Below are 21843 nucleotides of genomic sequence, written 5' to 3' on the forward strand. Positions count from 1 at the left end.
GTAAGCCAAAATAAACCTTTTTTTTTCCCACAAGCTGTTCTGGGTTGGGTGATTTCTACCAGCAATGTGAACCTGATACAACAGTGAGTAACACTGTAAGGGACACAGGAGAATATATGTCTCATTGAGCTCTTGTTTTCAATTCTCAGAAGTGTACTGTTTGATTTATGAACATTTCATCCTCACCCAGCTGTTAATTTCTAGTTTTATTTCATTGTGATCAGAAGAGATACTTGCCATAACTTCAACCTTTCTAAATTTGTCACACAAACTTTTGACATCCTCACATATGATCTACCTGAAGACAAGTGTAGTGGTTTGAGTCGGGTGTCCCTCATAAACTTGGGTATTCTGAATGCTAGTCTCCCCAGCTGATAGCAGTTGGAAATTAAAGCCTCCTGAAGGTGGTGTATTGTTGGGGGCAGACTTATGGGTATTATAGCCAGTGTCCCCTTGCCAGTATTTGGCACACTCTCCTGTTCCTGTTTTCTACCTTATGTGGGCCACTCTCTACTTATGTCATCATTTTCTTTGCCATCATGGGGCTTCCCTTGAGTCTTTAAGCCAAAATAAATCCCCCCCTTTTTTTTTACCAAATGCTGCTCTTGGCCTGGTGGTCTTTGCCAGCAATGTGAACCTGACTGCAACGGTAAGGCTGGTACCAAGAGTGGAATCATTTGCTGCTAGACACCTGACTGTGTGGCTTTGACATTTGGGAGCTGATTTTTAAGAGGAGTGTGGAAGGATTTGAAACCTTGGCCCAAGAGATTCTTTGCAGTGCTGTAAGTACAGCTTGATGGACTATTCTGGTCAGAGTTGAAAGACCTGAATGCAGTAAGAACTATGGACTGTGAGATTTGGCTTATGAGGGTAAGAAAAAACTTTGCTTGGACTGGGCCAGAAGCAGTTTATGTGAGAGACTTACTGTCATGGTCATGTCCTGAGAAGTTGTGCAGGGTTACATTGTGTAGAAATGGACTGGTGTGAGCAGAGGGATATGACACAGAAAAAAATGAAATCTTTGAGCCTAAACTGCTGCCTGTTCACGTGCAAATTGTTTGAGAGATTATGAACTTTGAGATTGGGCCAGCTGACCTGCACTGGAAACAGGAAGAATGTAGAGTCTTTTGAAGCACAAGGAGTATCTTGTTCTTCAAAGTCTGCTTTACTTCTCTCTGGATTAACAAATTGGCACCCCATCTGATATTATGAGTATAATAAATGCAGGAAAGAGAGAGTCATTGAATTTGCAACACGGTCTTGTGTTTTGGAAATGGCCATGGGCAGTGTGAAGCAGGTTTGCTGGATGCCTGCATGGAGACGCCATAGGACCATGAGGTTGAACTATAGCTTACAGTGGAAACCACGAGATGGCTGCCAAGGAGAGTTGTAGGCCCCAGATGAAGTTTTCCAGAACTGTGAGTAGCCTAGCTGGAGGGGCAGAATTGGAACTCCAGAGACTTGTTGCTGGTTTGAATTATTGGACTTTGAGATTTGTCACTGGCTAGAGCTGGTCTTGGAGCTACAGAGTTTGTTGTTTTCCCTGGTTGTTTTAAATCTTGTATTGGTTGAATATTTCTTTGCTATGCCTAATGCTATCTTTTGCAGTGTGAATGTTTTATTCTGTGTCATTATGGGCTTTGGGGGGATTTTTTGGTATTATGGCTCAGTTAATAGTCCTTGGTCTATGGGGATGTACAAACAACATTAGGATTAATGAAAAACTGTGGGGACTTTGAAAGTTGATCTGAATGGATTGCATTTCATATCATATATGGATATCAGTTTATGGGGGCCAGGGGAAGAATGTGGTAATATGAGTCAGGTGTCCCCCATAAACTTAGGTATTCTGAATGCTAGTCTCCCCAGCTGGTGGCAACTGAAAATTAAAGTCTCCTGGAGGCAGTGTATTGTTGGGGGCAGGCTTACGTATGCTATAGCCAGTGTCCCCTTGCCAGTGTTTGGCACACTCTTCTGTTTCTGTTGTCTACCTTATGTGGGCCAGGGGGTGATGTCCACCCTCTGCTCATGTCATCATTGTCCCTGCTATCATGGAGCTTCCCCTTGAGTCTGTAAGCCAAAATAAGCCCTTTTTCCCCCAAAAGCTGCTCTTGGTTGTGTGATTTCTGCCAGCAACATGAAACTGACTGCAACAGCCACACTATCTACACTTGAGAAGGATGTCTATTCTGCTACTGTTGGTAGAAAATTCTGCATAAGTTGGTTCAATCCATTTCATCTATCAGGTTCAAGTACACTGTTACTTAATTGATAGTCTGTCTTAATATATATACTATGACAGTGAGATATTAAGGTCTTTTAGTGGTACAGTCTTCTTATCTGCAGGGCTGTTCTCTGGATGGACCTGGACCAACCTAGATCCCTTCACTTTCTTGTTCATATTTCCTGACAATAACTGTAGAATGTGCTACAATCAATAACAAGAGTAAGTGGATATTATAGCCTAGCTCTCTTCCTGTCCCTCCTACAACAGGATGCCCTACTATGATTTAGGCTATTGCCTATTGTGTCTCATTTACGCAGGGTGTTCAGCCTCTTTTCAGTTCTGACAATGTTTGCTTTATATAATTAGATATTCTGATTTTAGGTACACACACACATACACACACTCATGTACATGCATACACAAATGTATGTAATTGTTATATTACCTTGGAGAATTGAAAATCTTATCAAATTATATTGCCTAATTCCTTGCGAAAGAGTTGCCAGAAAGACATAAGAGCAGAAGGATGGGAGGGGGCTGCTAAACATTGTGTTCTGGATAGACATGGCCATTACACTCATGATCTCATAGCTGTGGTGGGTTCTAGCACAAGACTGAACCTGTCCATACTTCACCATCAATAGGGGAAGGAGGGATCTCCACACCTCCCAGACTACCTAGTAGCTACTGGGAAGTGGGAAGTCAGGGTTATCATTGGTGCAGCCACCGGTAAGTTGCTCATTCCACAGTAAATAACCTTTCCATGATAATGCAAGCAAGCCAAATTTAGCTCAGTGGATTCAAAAGGAGACATGAAAGTAATATGGGTATTAATGGGGGAGAATAAGGGGTTTAGTGGAAAATGGATAAGAGGGTAACTGGGGGGGATAAGATCATATGAATTATATGTCAAAATGTCAAAAATAGAATAAATAAATAAATAAATAAATAAATAAATAAATAAATATAAAATAGTACACACACACATATACATATACACATTGCCTGCCTGGGTCACTGGGTCACTGGGAAAGATTGAGTTTAAGCTTATTTTGTCTGATATATCACCACTGTGATCTCCTTTGTGCATCAGTGGTGAAGGGTCTACATCTCTTTGCTTACAGCCCATTCATGCTCTTAAAGCAACTCTACAGACAATGAAGACATAGAGTTAAACCTTTTAAATATATTTTTAGCAATTCTCCAACTTATGATTAGGGAGTTGAACTCATTTATATCTGAAGTGATTGCTGGTAGGGAAGGATTTGTTTTGTGAACTGTTTTCTTTCTGGTAGCTCTTGTTCTCGCTTACTGTCCTCTGTTGAGTTCTTTGGTGCCAAGGTGCTTTGATAATTGTTAGAGTTGCCTTCTCATTGCTGGAACAAAACACCCAATAAAAAATAGCTGATGGGAGGAAATGGTTTATGTCAGTTTACAGTTTGGAGGGGAAGCTTCATTATGGAAAGCATGGTAGAACAGACAGGGGGCATCTTGTACCACCAGGAGGAAGGAAGCAGACTGGTGAGGTAGCTCTGAGCACCCAGTGGGCTGGACCAATAAACCTCAAGGTCTGACCCCAGCAAGACTTTACCTCCTAAACGCTCCAAAGCCTTCCCAAGTTGCCATCAGCTGAGGACCAAGTACTCAAAACACACAAGGGGACATTTCAATCAAATTAATGCAATTCTTTATTGTTAATGTATTTTAAGTGTGATCATGATGGGGCTTAAATAAAATAAAATTAGAATAAATTATTTTTTTCAGTTTTTTTTTAAATTTTTTTATTTATTTGAGAGCGACAGACACAGAGAGAAAGACAGATAGAGGGAGAGAGACAGAATGGGCACACCAGGGCTTCCAGCCTCTGCAAACGAACTCCAGAAGCGTGAGCCCCCTTGTGCATCTGGCTAACGTGGGACCTGGGGAACTGAGCCTTGAACCGGGGTCCTTAGGCTTCACAGGCAAGCGCCTAACTGCTAAGCCATCTCTCCAGCCCGAATAAATTATTTTTAAGCAGTAACATTTAAATTCAAGCATGTACATGACTCTACACTTTTACTTTATTTGACTACATTTTTTTAAAATTTTTTTAATTTATTTGAGAGCAACAGACACAGAGAGAAAGACAGATAGAAGGAGAGAGAGAGAATGGGCGTGCCAGGGCCTCCAGCCTCTGCAAACGAACTCCAGACGCGTGCGCCCCCTTGTGCATCTGGCTAACGTGGGACCGGGGAACCGAGCCTCGAACCGGGGTCCGTAGGCTTCACAGGCAAGCGCTTAACCGCTAAGCCATCTCTCCAGCCCTTTGACTACATTTTTATACATCAAAAAAATAAACACATCACTATCAATGACAATACATTTTCATTTAAAAATATTTTTATTCATTTGCAAGGATGGAGAGAGAGAGAGAGAATGAATATGAGTGCATCTGGGCCTCATGCCACTGTAAACAAACTCCAGATACAAGCACCATTTTGTGCACATACTATGTGGTACATCTTCTTCAAGATGCCAGGGATAATCAATGAAGAAAATGGGCAAAGATGAGGTTAGAAAGGCAGTAGAGAATAAGGTAGTAAGTCCTGTATCAAGCCTGTAGTTTTGTCTTTGTGTTTTTCAATGGTCTTTCTCTGGTGTTTGTGAGCAGACTAGACACATATGAGGCTACAGAGAGAAACAGGTAGTTAGAGGTGTTGCCATGGAGACGTAGAGCTGAAGCTGGGCTTAGATCATCATGTAGTGTGAGTTTGGTTATTTCTTTTCCTTTGTCAACTCTGTAGAGCTGCATTCCAAAATGTATTATCCTTTAGTAAGTCAGTTATAAAAAGCTTTATGTAACTAAGGGGCTAGTAATACTGTTAGTACATAGCCTAGTAATTATTACAAAAAGTATTTTCATAATGATTGTAGCATGAATTTCCCTTAGAATTGACTTCAGAATAGAGTTGCTTATATTAATGTACTTTACAGAATTATAAAATACATCTGTAATAGGCACTGTTGAAATAGTAAGTGAAATTTTTAAGGAAAAATAGACCTTATATACTCATTCTGAAGGGTTTTAGGGACACAGGCATCACAAAAATTCTTTTCTTTTATTTTTTTTAAGAATTAGAGTCAGATAAAGAAAAATGAAGGAATGATGCTGTGTTTTGAATGTAGAATTCCCTCCATAGTCTCATGTGTTTGAACACTTGATTCCCCAGTTGGGGTGCTGCTTGGGAAGGCGAGGGATTTTAGGAGGTGGAGTCTTGCTGGGGGAGGTGTGTCACTAGGGGTGGGCCTTGAGGTTCCACAGCCCACCCCACTTGCTGTTCTGCCGCTCTATCTCCTCCTTGCTGGTGTGATTCTGGCTTCCGGCTCCTGCCATTCCTTCCCTGACAGGACAGGGTCTACCCTCTGGCACTGTAGGCTGAATTTAACCCCTTTCCTTCCATAAACTGCTGCTTAGCTATGTGTTCAAAGCAATGAGGAAATAATTGATGCAACATGCACCAAATTGAAGAGAATTCCATATTGGAATTTATGTGGGTGTCTGTATTCCTCCACTTAGGCTTAATACAGAGGACTCTATTACATCCCTTCTAACTATCCATGTGACCCAGGGAAGGTGACAGTTGCTCTTCTGATTGGATATGGGAAAATTTTCTTGCTTTAATCCCTACTGTGAACTCTTTTTTAAAAAGTATTTTTTTAGCCAGGTGTGGTGGCGCACGTCTTTAATCCCAGCACTTGGGAGGCAGAGGTAGGAGGATTGCCGAGAGTTTGAGGCCACCCTGAGAGTACATAGTTAATTCCAGGCCAGCCTGAACAAGAGTGAGCCCCTACCTAGAGAAACAAACAAACAAAAATTATTTATTTATTTGAGAGAGAGAAAAACAGAGAGAGAGAGAGAAAGGATGGGCATGCTAGGGCCACCATCCACTACAAATAAACACCAGATGCATAGGCCCATTTGTGCAGCTGGCTTACGTGGGTCCTGGAGAACTGAACCAGGATCCTTTGGCTTTTCAGGCAAACACCTTAACCACTAAGCCATCTATCCAGCCCCCTACTGTGAACTCTTAAAATCAAATTTGTACATGGACTGGCCTGCAGTAGCAGTAATGGCTTCTTTTACTTTTAACATGTTAGAATGCACTGTCCCATGAAGAGGCAAAGAACTCTCGTTTCTAACCCTCACCACTGGAGATGATGTGTGTGGTCCAGGCAGCTGATGGATGCAGTCCTTCTGTAGGCTCTCCTCACTCTTGAGAGAATGCTTCTGCTTAGGTAGTATGTATTTTTTAAAAAAGTAAGGTGGGGAGGATAAAGATTAATTAAGTTCACTAACGAGCTCTGTCAGGATCACGGGAATGCTCTGATTGCTGTTTTCAGGAGAGGAGCGAAGTGCTGGGACGAGCATCCTTCCGCGTTCGGATCCGCTTGGCTGTGATGGAGATACGTGCAGTGGAGGGAGGGTTTCCCTCTCTCATCAGGCCTCATGACAGGCAGAAAATTGCTTCATGGGTCCATTTCCAGATAATGAGACTTCGAAGGATGCTAGATGAGAAGCAACTGGAATTTTAGATGCCCTCTGCAAAGAGAATGCTGATCAAGTTTCTCGTCTTGCAGAGAGAGAGAGAAAGATGGGATCCCATCTGGGTTTTGTTTTGTTTTGTTCTACATGAGAAGATGTGTGATTTATTTGTTTCATGTTTAAACGTTATGTAGAGAAATCACCAGGCATTTTCTGCCTGGTGGCATGGAGAGGGTTTTGAGTCCAAATGATGTTGGGAATATTTAAAAGCATGCCTCTTTGTCAAAGTGAGCTCTGTAAGCCATCAAAATAGGACCTGGCAACCATTTAGCTGGCATGGATTTGTGCTACTTGGATGGGCAGAGGCTGTTGAAATCACTGCTCCCAGCAGCTGCTGGCTAATTTGCCTGTTGGAATTATATTCTGTGTGGTGTTTATTAAAAGTTGGGGTTCCTTTCAAAGAGTATAGCAACCAGAGGAATTAACGAGGTCACTTGCATACAGAGCCAAATGGCTTGTATCTAAAGGCAAGTACATTTTGCAAAGCAGGAAAGGCTGTCTGGAGTGTGCTTTATCTGTCTTTGGGCTTTTCTGCCTCTTGAATTATTTCTTTGCCCGTCGTGCCCCTGACGAAGGCCGGCATCACACTTGATGACCTGGCTCACGTAGGACTTGCTTTTTCTTGCAGTGTTTAGTGTCTCCTACTCTGATCTTGTCTGCACCACCCTGTCTAATGCATGAAGAGCATGCTTCACTGTGAAGTATTTTATTTATTTATTTGTTACGTGTTTCTTGGATTAGAACCATCTTCAGCTCTCTTGTGCTCTGTGTTACGGCCCCTTGACACTCCGGTCTCCAGATCCATCACAGCCATCCCTGGCCACTCCCTTTCTTGTCTTCCCACAGCAGTTTCCTCTGCCTCCCATCCGCTGCATCAGACCTGCACAGCTATGATTTTACACCTTTGCCCTTGACAACTTCCATCATTACATTGTTTGCTGACTGCCTCCAAAAAGTTACATTTTTCCAAATTTTTTATTTGCTTAGAAGAGCAATCTTCCTGTGGACACACCATTCCTCTTTATATGGCCAAGTTTATCAAGGTTCTATAATCAACTCTAACACTGGGGACTTCACTGTTTTAGTAAATTTTGCCAGAAAGTTTCATCTCTTTTTTTTTTTTTTTTGCATGTTTGTCCTTTAAAGTTGATGTTATTATCTTTGACTTCCAGAAAAATAATCGAAGGCTCAGATAGTTTAATTAGCTTTTGTCTGGGCTCAGGCATTGAAAGGGGCAGAACTGGGACTGGGGAGATGAAAGACACTCACTTCTGGACCAGGTTCAATTCTCCAGTACCCACATCAAGCCAGAGGCACAAAGTGAATCTTGCAGCTGCAGTTCATTTGCAGTGGCAGGAGAGCCTGGCATGCCTATATTCATAATCTTTCCTCTCTCTGCAAATTAGTCAAAAGAGGAAAGGGGCAGAACCAAAAATTATGCACTGATTTCCTTCTCCCCTGTTCCACGTTCTTTCTACTGTTTCTAGTGTGTTACAACCATTTCTATGGTTACCATAATTGCTTCGACTGGCTAGTTGCTTGTTAATGCTTCTTATTTGTGCTGCTGTATTGATTAAAGAGGCAGAGCACTTTGACTCATTTGATGCTTCAGTGCCTCTTGCAGGGCTAGAAAACTCTACTCATGGAATTCCTCGGCAAAAGGCACCATGCTTGGTCTTTGACACACTGTGTACTTGTTTCTGGGAGAAATTTCAGTCCTCTGATGAGTCCCACTCTCTGGCCTGCACAGGTCACCTTGGGTGGTAAGAGAGTCTACATCCTAAACCAGGCCAGTCAGTTCCTCAACAGCATTCTTCCATCCATGGAAACACTGTGAAGTGACTATCTGTGTTATGAATTCCATATCGATGAACCCACCCAAGTGTGGCTCAAAAAGTACATCAAAATTGTATCTGCATTGAATACAGACATATTTCCTTGCCATAATTTCTTAACAATACAGCATAACTATTTTTATGAATGTGTGTGTGTGTGTGTGTGTGTGTGTGTGTGTGTGTGTGTACATGCGTACCACAGCATGTGAATGGAAATCAGAGGACAACCTTGCGGTGTTTGTCTGTTCCTTCCACCTTCTTTTTGAGACAGTCTCTTGTCATTTTATTGAGGTGTGTGCACCAGTCTAGCTGCCCATAAGCTTCCAGATTCTCCAAGATCTGCTTCCCATTGATGTAGGCAGGTTGGGAGCACAGATACATGCTTCAGGTTGCATCTTGCTTTACATGGGCCAACAGGCTTGCAAATAAGTGCCTTTAGCATAATAACTCTTATGTAATATTTACAGTGTGTATTAAAATATATACAGGTAGAGATGACAGAGTATATGAGAGGATGTGTACACACTCCATGTGCATGTATCTTCAGATCTTGGTAGCTGTGAGAGGTCTGGGGACATCTTCTATAGATATAAAAGGAAGGCTGTACTACTATATTCTGGCCTCACAGCAATTCACAGTGTGTATATTACTCAAAAACCTTTCAATGGGCTGGAGGGGTTGCTTAGAGGTTAAGGCATTTGCCTGCAAAGCCAAAGGACCCAGGTTTAATTACCCAGGACCCACGTTGGCCAGATGCACAAGGGGGCACATGGAGTTCGTTTGCAGTGGCTGAGGGCCCTGGTGCACGCATTTTGTCTCTCTCTCTCTCTCTCTAAAATAAATAAAAAAATATTTTTTAAAAAATGTCTTTCAAGGGCTGGAAAGATGGCTTAGTGGTTAAGCACTTGCCTGTGAAGCCTAAGGACCCCGGTTCGAGGCTCAGTTCCCCAGGTCCCACGTTAGCCAGATGCACAAGGGGGTGCACGCGTCTGGAGTTCGTTTGCAGAGGCTGGAAGCCCTGGCGCGCCCATTCTCTCTCTCTCCCTCTATCTGTCTTCTCTCTATGTCTGTTGCTCTCAAATAAATAAATAAATAATTAAAAAAAAAAGAAAAAAAAAGTCTTTCAAGATTCTCCTGATTTTACTATGCAGTTATATGGATCTTTCTCATATTAAGAAGTTTAGTAATTGTTGCTATTAATACTAGCACAATTGAATATAATTGACATGCCAGGTGTCTTATCAAGCCCAGTGGGAAGCAGTGAGCACTGTGTTGTCTTTCTGGCTCCCAGGTGTCTGGTTCTGAAAGCTGTTGTTGATATCATGAGCATGGACAGTTTAGCTCTGGGTGGCAGCTGGTTTGGTGGCTGTTTTCTCTGGATGCAGGCAGATGCCAGCTGTGAAACAACAAAGAAAATAATTAGTATTTCCACATGGTTTCTGCTAGCAGTCATTATTTATGGATCCTTATTATTTATTTTTTCATTTGAGTAATGAGGAGAGTGTTACATGTTAATATCTTTAGTTGGGAAATCAGGCAATCAAGACTCAGACATGTAAGACAAGGAAGGTAGGGCAGAATTGAAATCAGGATAGGGAGAAGCCAGTAGGAAAAAGGACCTCTGAGCCAAAAGAGAGACCCACACTCCTGATGAGACCAGAGTGGCTTCCAGCTATACTGCAGATCCCACTGCTGGCTGGGTCGACAGGGTGACAGGGCACTCCAGTAGGTGATCAAGAACCTGGATTCCTTGTTTAAGCCCCAGCTCTTCCATTCCTGCCTTGTGATCTTGGAAGATGACTTAACAAAAAGAGATGTGCTTTACACATTTGTCACTGGCCATTTAAATGATGCCTACCTACCCTCGAAGCTTGTGATAGGCATTGAATAAGGTGATGTATGAAAAATAACTAGACAAGTACCTGGAACTACATAGCTGTTGGGTAAGAGTTTCAGTTGTCTCAAAATAAAATCAAATCGTAACAACAAAACCAAAAAAATAACTCTCTAGTATGCTTCTGAAAGGTTAGTTAGACTTATCTTAATTACAATATAAAACATTACTACAACAGTCGCACTTACTACCCACTCCCTAAAGCTATTTGGGGTCTCAAAGGTCTCTTTTAATTCCAGGCTGGAGAGAAGGATAAATGGCAAATTAAAGTATATTTTACAGAAACACTGACATCATTAGGAATAGGTTTCTGTTTATAAACAAGAATTTAAAACGGGTTCATACACTGATTTTTTTTTTCTCCTTTTCCAGGTACCACTACCAGGCGGAAAGGCCACTTTTCTCGGTGCCCCAAGCCATACAAACACTACTGCATTCATGGAAGATGCCGCTTTGTGGTGGAGGAGCAGACACCTTCCTGCCTGTAAGTGTAGGGCCTGAGCCCTGAACCCTGAGCAAAGCACTGTGCAGAGGTGCCAGTCTGGGCCTTGACAGTGTTGAAAAATCTGAGCTGACTGCGCATGCCATCTGTCAGACCTGGTTTTGCCTGGTCATGCCCATAGTCGCTTGTTTAAGGATCAGCTGCTTATGGAGAAACTGACACAAACTTTCCTCCTGAAATAGGAACCTGTGGGAGTTGAGATCAATGTCCACTTCTGGTGGACCAACCAGTGTCTTCACTGTGCAAGTGAAACTCATTCTGTCAGGTGCCAGATAGCTTTTCAGCCCAATCTCCTGGGTGGTTCAAATGGCAACAGACTCTCTGGCAAGTGTGAGATGGTTCATAATGTAAATATGAAGGAATTCCTACCAAAATTAGAGCTATTTGCACACATCAGTGAGTGTAAAGAAAGTCAGTCCTACTTGTAAGCCAATTAACAAAGCCTCTCAGTACAGCGAGGAATTAGAAATTTCCAACTCTTAGTACAGTAAGCGTCCTCATTAGATTTTACTCACATACATGCTACATTTTTGCATCAGGCTAATAGTCACTATCTTCTCAAGGAATACTCCTCTGCAGTGGTTTCTGGGGCAAATGATTTAGCATGGTTGTGACCTCAAGTTAAGGTATCTATGTTCTTTCGCAGTTTCCCAAGCATACATTGTTTTTCACTAACTATCACAGAACAGTGATTCCAAACACTATTTTATCTGAACTTTAACTGTCACGGACATCCTCAAAATTTATATTCAATTCAAAAAAGAAATATGTGTGGATAATACATAAAGGGAGATAACTATTGCTAAAGTGTAAAAAAGCAAGGGAAGTACACATGTGTGTTTGAGTCTACAAGAAGGGTAGATCTGATTTTCAAAAATTTCAATTCATCTTTTTACTTGCTCAGAGGCATATATTGAGTTTGAAAAAGATTAATGACATTTAATCCAGTACAGTTTTTTTGGAATGGATCCCTATGTCTGGCAATGTTCTTTAATATTGTAACACTCCTATGTGCCTTTAAATGGTTTCTTATGAAAATCCTTCTCACAGCCTGGAGAGCTGGTTCCTGCTGATGGCTAAAGATGTAACTCAAACATCAGCTCCTCCCAGACATGCTGACTTGCTCTTTGCCAACAGCACACTGGGTGTGAGTAGATGCCCTTGTCTTTGACCCAGCCACACTCCATGAAACAACTTAATTTCTTGGCACACAGCAGCAGTATCTTTGAGTGTCCCTTCTGCGGCTTTGTGTTCATGGAGGGCAAGACTCATGGCTTACGCATATTGGGGCTCAGAACCTAAAATTTGGTAGGTGTCTCCGAGATATCTGCTGAGTGCACTGATGCCTCGTCAGAGCCCACTTGAAGCTAGGTTTCAAAGCTGCGGCCTTCACGTGGACCAGAGTGCTTCCTTAGCAGTGGGATGATACAGAGCCAATGAGAGGCAGAAGAGAGTAGGGGTATGGTACTGATTAAAAACCATCTTATTATTCTTTTATCTGAAAGAGAGAGAAAGAAGGAGAGAGAGAGAGAGAACGGGGTGCCCCAGGACCTCTAGCCACTGCAAACAAATTCTAGACACATGTGCCATCTTCTGTATCTGGTCTACATGGGATCCTAGGGAGTCACACCTGGGTCCTTTGGACACTAAGGACCACTTTTAACCACTAAGCAATCTCTCCAGCCTGGGCACTAATTGTTAGTCAGATTTGAGGTAAGATTTTATTTTCAGCTTATTTTAACATGTTTATGATGGGCTATTTAACTTTCCTGAGTGCCATTATCATTTATAGAGAGATTTAATCATACATTCAAGTTTTGTATACTTAGCCAGATCATAAATGCAAGAGCTACCAATCATGGTACCCAGCCCAGAGGAAGTATTCCCTAGCTATATAGTTTGGATGAGTGGCAGAATTTAGAACTGACCTTTTAAGTGACAGGTAGTGTGAATTCAAGCAATATTGTGTTGTGATTGATGACAGTAACATCTTGGGATACCACAAATAACTCCTTTGCTTATTATCATAGAAGTTATTGCACTCATATTTTTATACACACACACACACACACACACACACACACACACACACACACACACCACAGCATACTTCAAATAATTCAAATTCCTTATTGGTTTTCTCAGTATTTTCTTGGTATGTGAACAATTTGTTTCTAGATACATACTTTTTATTTATTTTTGCATCACTGTTGCTTGCTGGTGAGGGCATGGATTTAAGCTCTGGACTGCCTGTCCTTGGGTCATAGACCTGGCTTAATGTCCCTGTACTTGGTTTATTTACCTGAAAAGTGAGGTTAATAACAGCACCTATTTCAAAGGTTGCAGTGGGACAATGATTGAGTTAATACTTACAAATCTTTTCAAATACTGTCTGGTAGTAATTTCAGAATAATATCTCAAAGCCTATTTTGCAATCCCTTAAGTCAAGGAATCTTTAAAAGTTATTTTCAAGCAGGTCATAGTAGCACCCATCTGTAATTCCAGCACCCAGGAGGTAGAGATGGGAGGGTTGGGAGGTTGAGGAAAGACTGTGCTTCGTATATAGTGAGATCTTATATCAAAAACATAAGTCACATAACTAAGAAAAAAAAACACAAAAATATTTTCAAATTCCAACTTTATTTTGTAACTTGTTTATTTAAAAATCTTTAGGATATTGCACCCTTTTTCTCTTACCTTCTATCTGGGAGACATAGTTACTGAAAATGATCATGAAAGCTACTGGTTTGCTGAACAGGAAACCACTTTAGACTGTCATCATTGGATTAGAACTTATAGAAAGGGCTGTTTACTGAGAAATTACCTTAGAACATGGTTTAGCCTTGGAACTTAGAGAACATAATTAGAAAAAACATTCTACCAAGAAGCCCATTATAGTTGTGCTTTTTATGGGCAAAGCTATTGTTTAAACATATCAGACTTAGTAGATTTGTTAGAGAAATATCTAAGTTAATTGGGGGATAATTAAACATGTCTGTAAGATTTATTATATTAAAAAAATCTTGGGCTGGTTAGATGGCTTAGTGGTTAAGGTGCTTGCCTGCAATGCCTAAAGACCCATGTTTGACTCTCCGGATCCCATATAAGCCAGACACACACAGGTGAGGCAAGTGCAAGGTCACACATTTCCACTGGGTGGTGCAAGTGTTTGGAATTTGAATGCAGCAGATGAGGCCCTAGCAAGCCAATTCTCTCCCCACCCTCTCTCTAAAACATAAAAAAAAAATTTTTTCCCTGCCACATGCAATCCTATGTTCAACAGTTTTTGATATTTCTACATAGTGCTAAGCTCTCACCTGGTGCTTTGACATGGACTGAAGGTGTCCAGCTCTCCTCCTGGAAGCACTTTCTATCAATTATCCTTTGTCCCCTCTGCTGTGGACGGCATTAGATGCCTTTCTCCTTTCCTTGCACCATAGCTCACCTTTCCACTGAGAGTGTTTCTGAGCTTGATTTTGTTTGTTGAAGCGTACATCAGTCAACACTGGTTCTAAGAGATCTCCTGACTGGAGAGATACCAGCCTTGTGGGAATTGACTTCCTTGGATCTTGTCAAGCATCATCCATGGAATGGCACAGCAACAAATCCTTTCTGAAAGAAAACTTAGGTTGCACAGGACTCTTTCCATGTGCAGAAGCTGATCTTTTTGACCCTTAAATAATTATGTATGTAGCTAGTATCTATTTGTGATTGAACACATCTGAATAAAGGGAAATATTCTTTAACATTTTGTTTGTTTATTTATTTGAGAGAGAGAGAAAGAAACAGAGAAAAGGAGAGAGAATGTATATGCCTATGCCAGGGTCTCCAGCCACTGCAAAGGAACTCCAGATGCACTTGGCTTATATGGGTGCTGGGGAATGGAGACTGGGTTCTTGGACTTTGCAGGAAAGCACTTTAACCACTAAGCAATCTCTCCAGCCCAAGGGAAGTATTTTTTAATGCAAATGTGCTAATGTTGCAACAGATGCATTTTATTCAAAAGGCCTCAAGTTTTTATGTATGTTTTAGGCCTCTGACACAATTCAGGCAATTCTATATGTAGTCCATATATCACTGAGTCATTAGCTTAGGTTGCCTCATTTGGGCAACTCCTTGCTTGGTCAGACAGACGTGTAACTGTAGCCACAGACATATGGATTCTTCTTAGTGGCAGTATATCTTAAGATTATAGTGATTGGGACTTGAAAGACAAGAGGAAATGGTCAAAGTGTTGCCCTACTTAGACCTCTGGCTGCTTTTGACTATGCTACTGTAATAGGATTACGAAATAAAAGGTCGCTTAGAAGAGGGGAGTTAAGGAAGTGATGAACCTATCTGGAAATGTGGCCTTAGACACTCAGATAACAGGACTGGTAAAGATGGGACTTCGGATCTATTTGAGAGGTGATGAATTCAAGCATATAATGAACAGAGACATTGCCTCTTACCTATAACTGATGGCTAACCCCACAATGCACGTCCCCAATGAGGAGGGTCCCTGAAGAGGGGGTAGGACAGGGAGGAGGCTAACAATGGTACCAACATGACTGTATACACGGTGTATATAACTAACAAAAAAGAAAAGAAAAAGAGTAATAGAAGAACATTTCCTAATCTATGGTCTCCCTGAGAGCAAACTAGAACCTAGTATGTGGGGGAATAAATTCTATAGAAGTCATATTTATGGGACTTTCTGGTTTTGAACACTAGTTAAGAGCTTTCACATACATTATCATGCCTGATTGTATGAAACGATGGAATTTTAAAATAATTTACAAGAGAGTTTGGTGCTCTGAAATGGTTGGTATTACTCTAGGATGAAATGGGAGAGTCTGGGCAATTTTGATTTTTTGGTCACCAAGGGTTTTAAGAAATGAGAAGGCTTTACAAGCTTAGGGATTAAATCTCACAACGAATTTTAGTAGACTGACATTGTCCTTGCTTCTTTATATCACACATGTTAACAACGTGACAACAGGGTTTCAGTAAAAACACAGAGCATGCAATACACATGGACCTGTTGGAGCAGCTGTTTCTTTTCTTTTTCTGCTTTTGTTTGGTTTTGTTTTTTGCTTATTGTTTTTTTGAGGTAGGGTGTCACTCTAGCTCAGGCTGACCTGGAATTTACTATGTAGTCTCAGGCTCTCTTTGAACTCATGGTGATCCTCCTGCCTCTCCCTCCCGAATGCTGGAGTGCTGGGATTAAAGGCGTGAGCCACCACTCCTGGCCTGTTTATTTCTTAAGGAATGGTGTTCTCTGTTAAGTAATGAAACAGATGCAAGTTCTTCAAGAGAGAACGGGGGGCCACTCACGCTGCCCTCTGGCTCTGTTTGTGCAGCTGTGACAAAGGCTATGCTGGCACCCGCTGCGAACGCGTGGACTTGTTTTACCTTCGAGCAAACCGGGGACAGGTCCTGGTGATTTGCCTGATAGCAGTCATGGTCGTCTTTATCATTTTGGTCATTGGTGTGTGCACCTGCTGCCAGTAAGTACCTTTAAACATAATGCAAAGTAAACCTGAGGACCCGGGACATGGCTCAGTGGTTAAAGACACTTACTTGTAAAGTCTTCTGGTCCAGGGTCAATTCCTCCTCACCTATATAAAGCCAGATGCAAAGAAGTGCATGCATCTTGTATTTACACACACACACACACACTCTCTCTCTCTTTACATAAAAAAGTTCATTTTAATGAAAGTAAACTTGAGAATTCTATTTCGTTCACTCTTCCCCTTCTTTGTCTCTTTCGTCCTACCATCACTTTCAATTTGCATGGAGTTAAATACATCAAATTGGTGAGCTTTGCCACCATTGAGGCATTTATTTATGAGATACATGATAGATGGAATTTTATCATTTTATTGGAAATTGTTATAGCTTAAGACAAAAATGTATATATGTGTGTGTGTGTGTGTGTGTGTGTGTGTGTGTGTGTGTGTGTGTGTGTATGTATATATATTAGTTAGAAAAGTCATCATTTAGTCCTAAAGATAGGTGTACTTTGTGCTTGTTAGCAACTAAATAACTAAATAACTAAAATTTTCATTTTCTACAACTGCACCATGGCACATTGGAAACATTGAAAAGTGGAAACAAACTGAAACATTTTTGATGGGCCATGTTAAGACAGTTCTATGTGTGAAGATGCCTTCATTCTTTTCCTGTGCTGCACTGTTCACCATATATTTAGAATCAAGAAACACCTTGCCTTTTCTTTGAGGTAGAGTGACAGTGAAATTCTTGACCAAATTTCACTAAAAGCTTATCTCTCACTAGGTGCTCTCTTCTTGTCTTCAGGAGTTAGCCCATTTGCCTAAACTTCTGCATTGTGGACCACAAGAAAAGTGGGTAGATCATGACTTCTTTCTTAATCCTGTTCTTGGGAGAAAGAAACTATCATGATCAAAGCTTTAATTTTTGTACTAGCTCTACCATTATATATCTTTGAGATTTTGGACCTATGTCTTAATGTCCTTGTGCTTTAATTGTATTTTCTATAAAGCAAAAGTTTTACATCAGATAACCAACAGGCATCCTTCTGCAATTACATTGAAAACTTTTGAGTTTATATACTTTATGGTAGAAAAGAATATTTTATAGATATTTTTATTTATTTATTTGCAAGCAGAAAGAGGAAGAGAGACAGAGAGATAAAGAGAATGAGCACAAAAGGGCTTCTAGCTGCTGCAAATGAACTCTAGATGCATGTGCCTCTGTGACTCTGGCTTTACGTGGGTACCCAGGGAATCAAGCTTGGGTTGTTAGGCTTTACAGGCAAATGCCATAACCTCTGAGCCATCTCTGCAGCCCAAAAGGAATATTTTCAATGCCTGGTTTGTGTTAGAGAAAATGATGGGTAGAACTAGAAAACTTCCTATTTATTATAATAATTTTTAACTGAAATTCAGGAAACTGGATCACAGTACAGGATATTTAATCAATTTCTTCATTAATTTGCCTAAAGGCTTAACTAATATTTCCATAGACTATGGTCACTCTCTTCATTTCTTATTCCTATTTCCAGTCTCTACTATTCCTTCTTTATATATTAAATAAGGCTATTTGTTCTGAAATGGCTTGGCCAAAATTTTCTTTTCTTTTGCTAAGTAATGTCTATCAATAATCAGGCACAAAATTCTTCCTACTTAGATTATCATACTCTATCCCCATCTATCCCCATGTGGCCTATAATATCTATCATTTGAACCTATAAAAATAGGACAGTTAAAAAAGAACCCAAGGTATTTAAGATAAAGAAGGAATTTATGCATAAACTGTCTTATTGAATAATTTTGTATCCATATAAACTAACAGACCACTACTCTCTAACATGTTCTTTTCTAAGCCCTCTTCGGAAACATCGTAAAAAGAAGAAGGATGAAAAAATGGAAAGCCTGGGTAAAGACATAACTCCTATAAACGAAGATATTCAAGAGACCAATATTGCTTAATGGTAAATGTGATAAAATGTGTAGACAACAAACTATTCAGGTGATCTTGAGTAGTTAGTTGGGGCCCAATTATGACCAATAATCACTGACGAGAAGTCAGTTGTGTTTAAAACATCTAAAAAATAAGTTCATGTTCTCGTAAACCCTGAAGACAATAATAGGTTTTGTTGTAACTTTCTCCTGCATTTTATTGCAGGAATAAGCATGCTAATTCTACATGGTTGTCATGGTTATTTTATATTTTCTTCCTCACTTTGGCATAGAAGTAAGGAAGGTTTTTAGGAGGGAACAAAATAAAATGGTCTTATAACAACTACATTTATTAGCACTCATGGTTTGCTAAGCACTGAGAAGTCATCTATCAGGATCCCACCAGTAGTCACAAATCCTCTGAGCTGATTCAATGAAGAGATTTTGATGAGGGCATATTTAAGGAAGCCCATAAGGGACTTCCAGGCTCCATGAGAATGGCAACAGCAAGACGCTGTTTCTTTCCCTCTGCCTGGTGAGGCCAGCCAGGGCCAAGTGTCACCTAGCATGAGAGGAGTGCCCCCAGGCAGGCGCAAGCGCTGGTGTGCTGGAGCCCAAGTGAGGAGAGTGTGAACTGACACCCATGACCTGCCGCTGCTTCAGCTCATCAGCATGCTCATCTCTCCGGATGACTCTGGCCAGGAGCCAGAGGGCAATGGAGACCCTGTCATGTCATTTCTAGTGGTCAGTCCCTCCCCTCTGAGAACATCTATAAGGAACTAGAAGAGTCAGGGAGGACAGATTGGGTTATAACGATAGACGTGAAATCCAAGTCAAGTTGGCTTGAAACTAAGGCCATGTCCATATGATAGTGGCCCAGACATAGCTGGACTTCACGCTTGGTGAAACCAGAGACTCACATTTAAGGAAATAGGATTACTTCCCTTTCTGCTCTGTTCATAGCGTTGCCTCTATTCCTGGGCAACTCTTCTCAGTCATAGGATAGGCCTATAGCAAGTGGACCACATGCTTCCTTGATCATATCCATCATGAGGCAGCAGCAACTTTCCGTAACTCTGGGTGTGCAAAGAATTGCCTTCCCCAAATTCCCTGATAGCTTAATAGACTTCAATAATGCTTGTTGAGAAACTATAATGCTCTCCTGATTGATTATAAAGGTAACATTAAGGAAATGAAAAGCATAAGTGCTAGCTTGGGAGTCTTTGTCAATGTTGTCATTATTTATAGTATCTTACCTTTAAGTGGCTTCTGTTATTTTCTCTGTTCTCACAGGTTATCGAAGTACTTCCAGTGGATGGATGGCAGACTACAGAATGCCTGGCTCATTTGAAAATGGACAGATCTTGTCTCAGGAATACAGCTAATACAAATGAAAATTTAAATACTGTATTAATGTTTATTTTTATTTGTAACTTTGTATTGTTTATTATTGTTTTAATAATAATATTTTATTATGGCCTAGTAATTGGGGGGGAACACTTGGTTAAGTAGGCAGTAATAGGAAGGGACATTTCAATAAACTTCCTCTTGAGTTTGACCAGAACTGTTAGTCCAATAGAAAAGAAAAGTGAGAAGGAATTTAGAGACATTGAGTCCATAATAATATTACCAGTTTTTAATACTTTAATATATACTAAGAGTTTGAAATATATTATTTCATTTAATCCTTTCAATAATCTGCAAATACATGCTTGGCCCTCATTTCCCACATGTGGAAAGAGGACCAAAAATTTTAAAAAATTCTGGCCTACATTCAGAGGCCTAGGGATTGATGGGGGAGAGTTAGAGCCAAGATTTCCCCAGATTCAAAGCTGGTGCTCTTCACATTCATTTTGTTAACTTGGATTCCTGCATCCTAACTCAATACTATGCCTCTAGGTTTCCTACTGAGCTCTGCTTTTCTATGATTCTGAGACATTAAGGCAAATTTCCTGCAAAAACATAGTACAGACTACTGGCCAGTGTTGATGCTTTCTGTATAGTTGATTTTTATTTCTTTGTTCCTTCAGTAAAGTCTCAGTGACATGAGTAAATTCTTACATTATTAAGGCAGATATCCCCCAATAATTAATAATAATAATGCTTAGTAAAGACTTCATAATGGCACTAGAAATGGCCATTATGTCAGGGACATCACTTCAGACCCCAAGCAGACCATTTGTGACCATATCCTCATTTTATTGTCCTCATGAACAGCTTATCTGATTGCTCTAAGGTGAACTGTAGTGCAGTGAAATCATCACTCCAAAATCTATAACCTGAGCCATCTTGCCAAATATTCATCTGACTACATGCCCTATTTCATAAAGAATATACTCAACCCTGAAGAGGTGAAATGTACATGTAGGCAATAATCCATTGAACATGGAACTTTCAACAACGAGTAGATGACTCACTCACATGGGAAGGTGTCCCCAGAAAATTGCAATTCCTGCCTATCAGCCAGCCATTTTGTTTTGTTTATTGTTTTTGCTTTTTGTTTATTTTTCTTCAGTAGCTTTGTGAATTCAACTTTATGGTATGGATTCTGTAGACCTAAACAAAGCTGAAATCCTATATCTCCTTCAGCAGATTGTTTTGAGACTAGGGCTGAGCTTGTATGTCAATAGCTCGCCTATCAGTAATGGCTAAGTCAGGCAACTGAAAATTTTCCAAATTTACTTTTCTTCTTAGTGAATAGCATCCTTGCAGTAGGATTACGTATAGCTGGTTAATGTTATGTAGGCATTATTGACTTGTGCATGTCTGCTCTCTTCCTCAGTATTCTTGGATATTAAAAGGGCTTAGAACAAGCACTGGTAAGAACATTTAAACAAACACCAATACTACTGTCTTTTCTTTACTGGACTAAGAGTGGCTGACCAACGAAACCTCTTCAGCCAATTCAGTGCTGAGAATTTCATTTGTAACCTGAACTCTTCATAGTGTATCTCATTCTTCTATCAAGAAAGAATTTCAAGCACTTTCATATCTTTTTAAATTGTGTTTTATATTTGTTTATGCATTTGCTAAATATCTTTGTTTATATAAACTGTCAATATTATCATGTAATAAAGTAAATTTATTTTTAAACAAAATAGACATACTTTGGAATTTTCTATTGGTACCATGAATTGTTAATAGAAATAACTTTTTAAAAATTTTTCTTGACCACATCCATAAATATAAATAATATGCCATGATCATAATCTCCTCCCACCACTCTCACTTTTCCCTCTCTCAAATCCCACCTCCATTGAATCCCTTATTCTTGCCAACTAGTCTTTCTTCTATTTTGATGTTGTTATGTTTTCCCTCCTCTATACAGGTCTTGTGTAGAGGTAGCCATGGCACCGTGAGGTCATGAACATCAAGGCCA

At 40.4% G+C, this 21843-nt stretch overlaps 1 protein-coding gene across 1 annotated transcript in view; it reads left to right on the forward strand.

Annotated features, from left to right (window-relative positions):
• Positions 1 to 21500, forward strand: part of Btc (betacellulin) — a 45835-nt gene extending 24335 nt beyond the window's left edge. Inside the window, exons 3-6 of the mRNA XM_045129975.1 lie at positions 10911 to 11022; positions 16383 to 16529; positions 18389 to 18496; positions 19758 to 21500. Of these exons, the coding sequence (XP_044985910.1) occupies positions 10911 to 11022; positions 16383 to 16529; positions 18389 to 18494 (365 nt within the window). The 3' untranslated portion in view covers positions 18495 to 18496; positions 19758 to 21500. The remainder of the gene's footprint in view (positions 1 to 10910; positions 11023 to 16382; positions 16530 to 18388; positions 18497 to 19757) is intronic.
• Positions 21501 to 21843: the final 343 nt, after the last annotated feature.

This window comes from Jaculus jaculus, chromosome 11, assembly GCF_020740685.1.
Source record: "Jaculus jaculus isolate mJacJac1 chromosome 11, mJacJac1.mat.Y.cur, whole genome shotgun sequence".
Lineage (NCBI taxonomy): Eukaryota > Metazoa > Chordata > Mammalia > Rodentia > Dipodidae > Jaculus > Jaculus jaculus.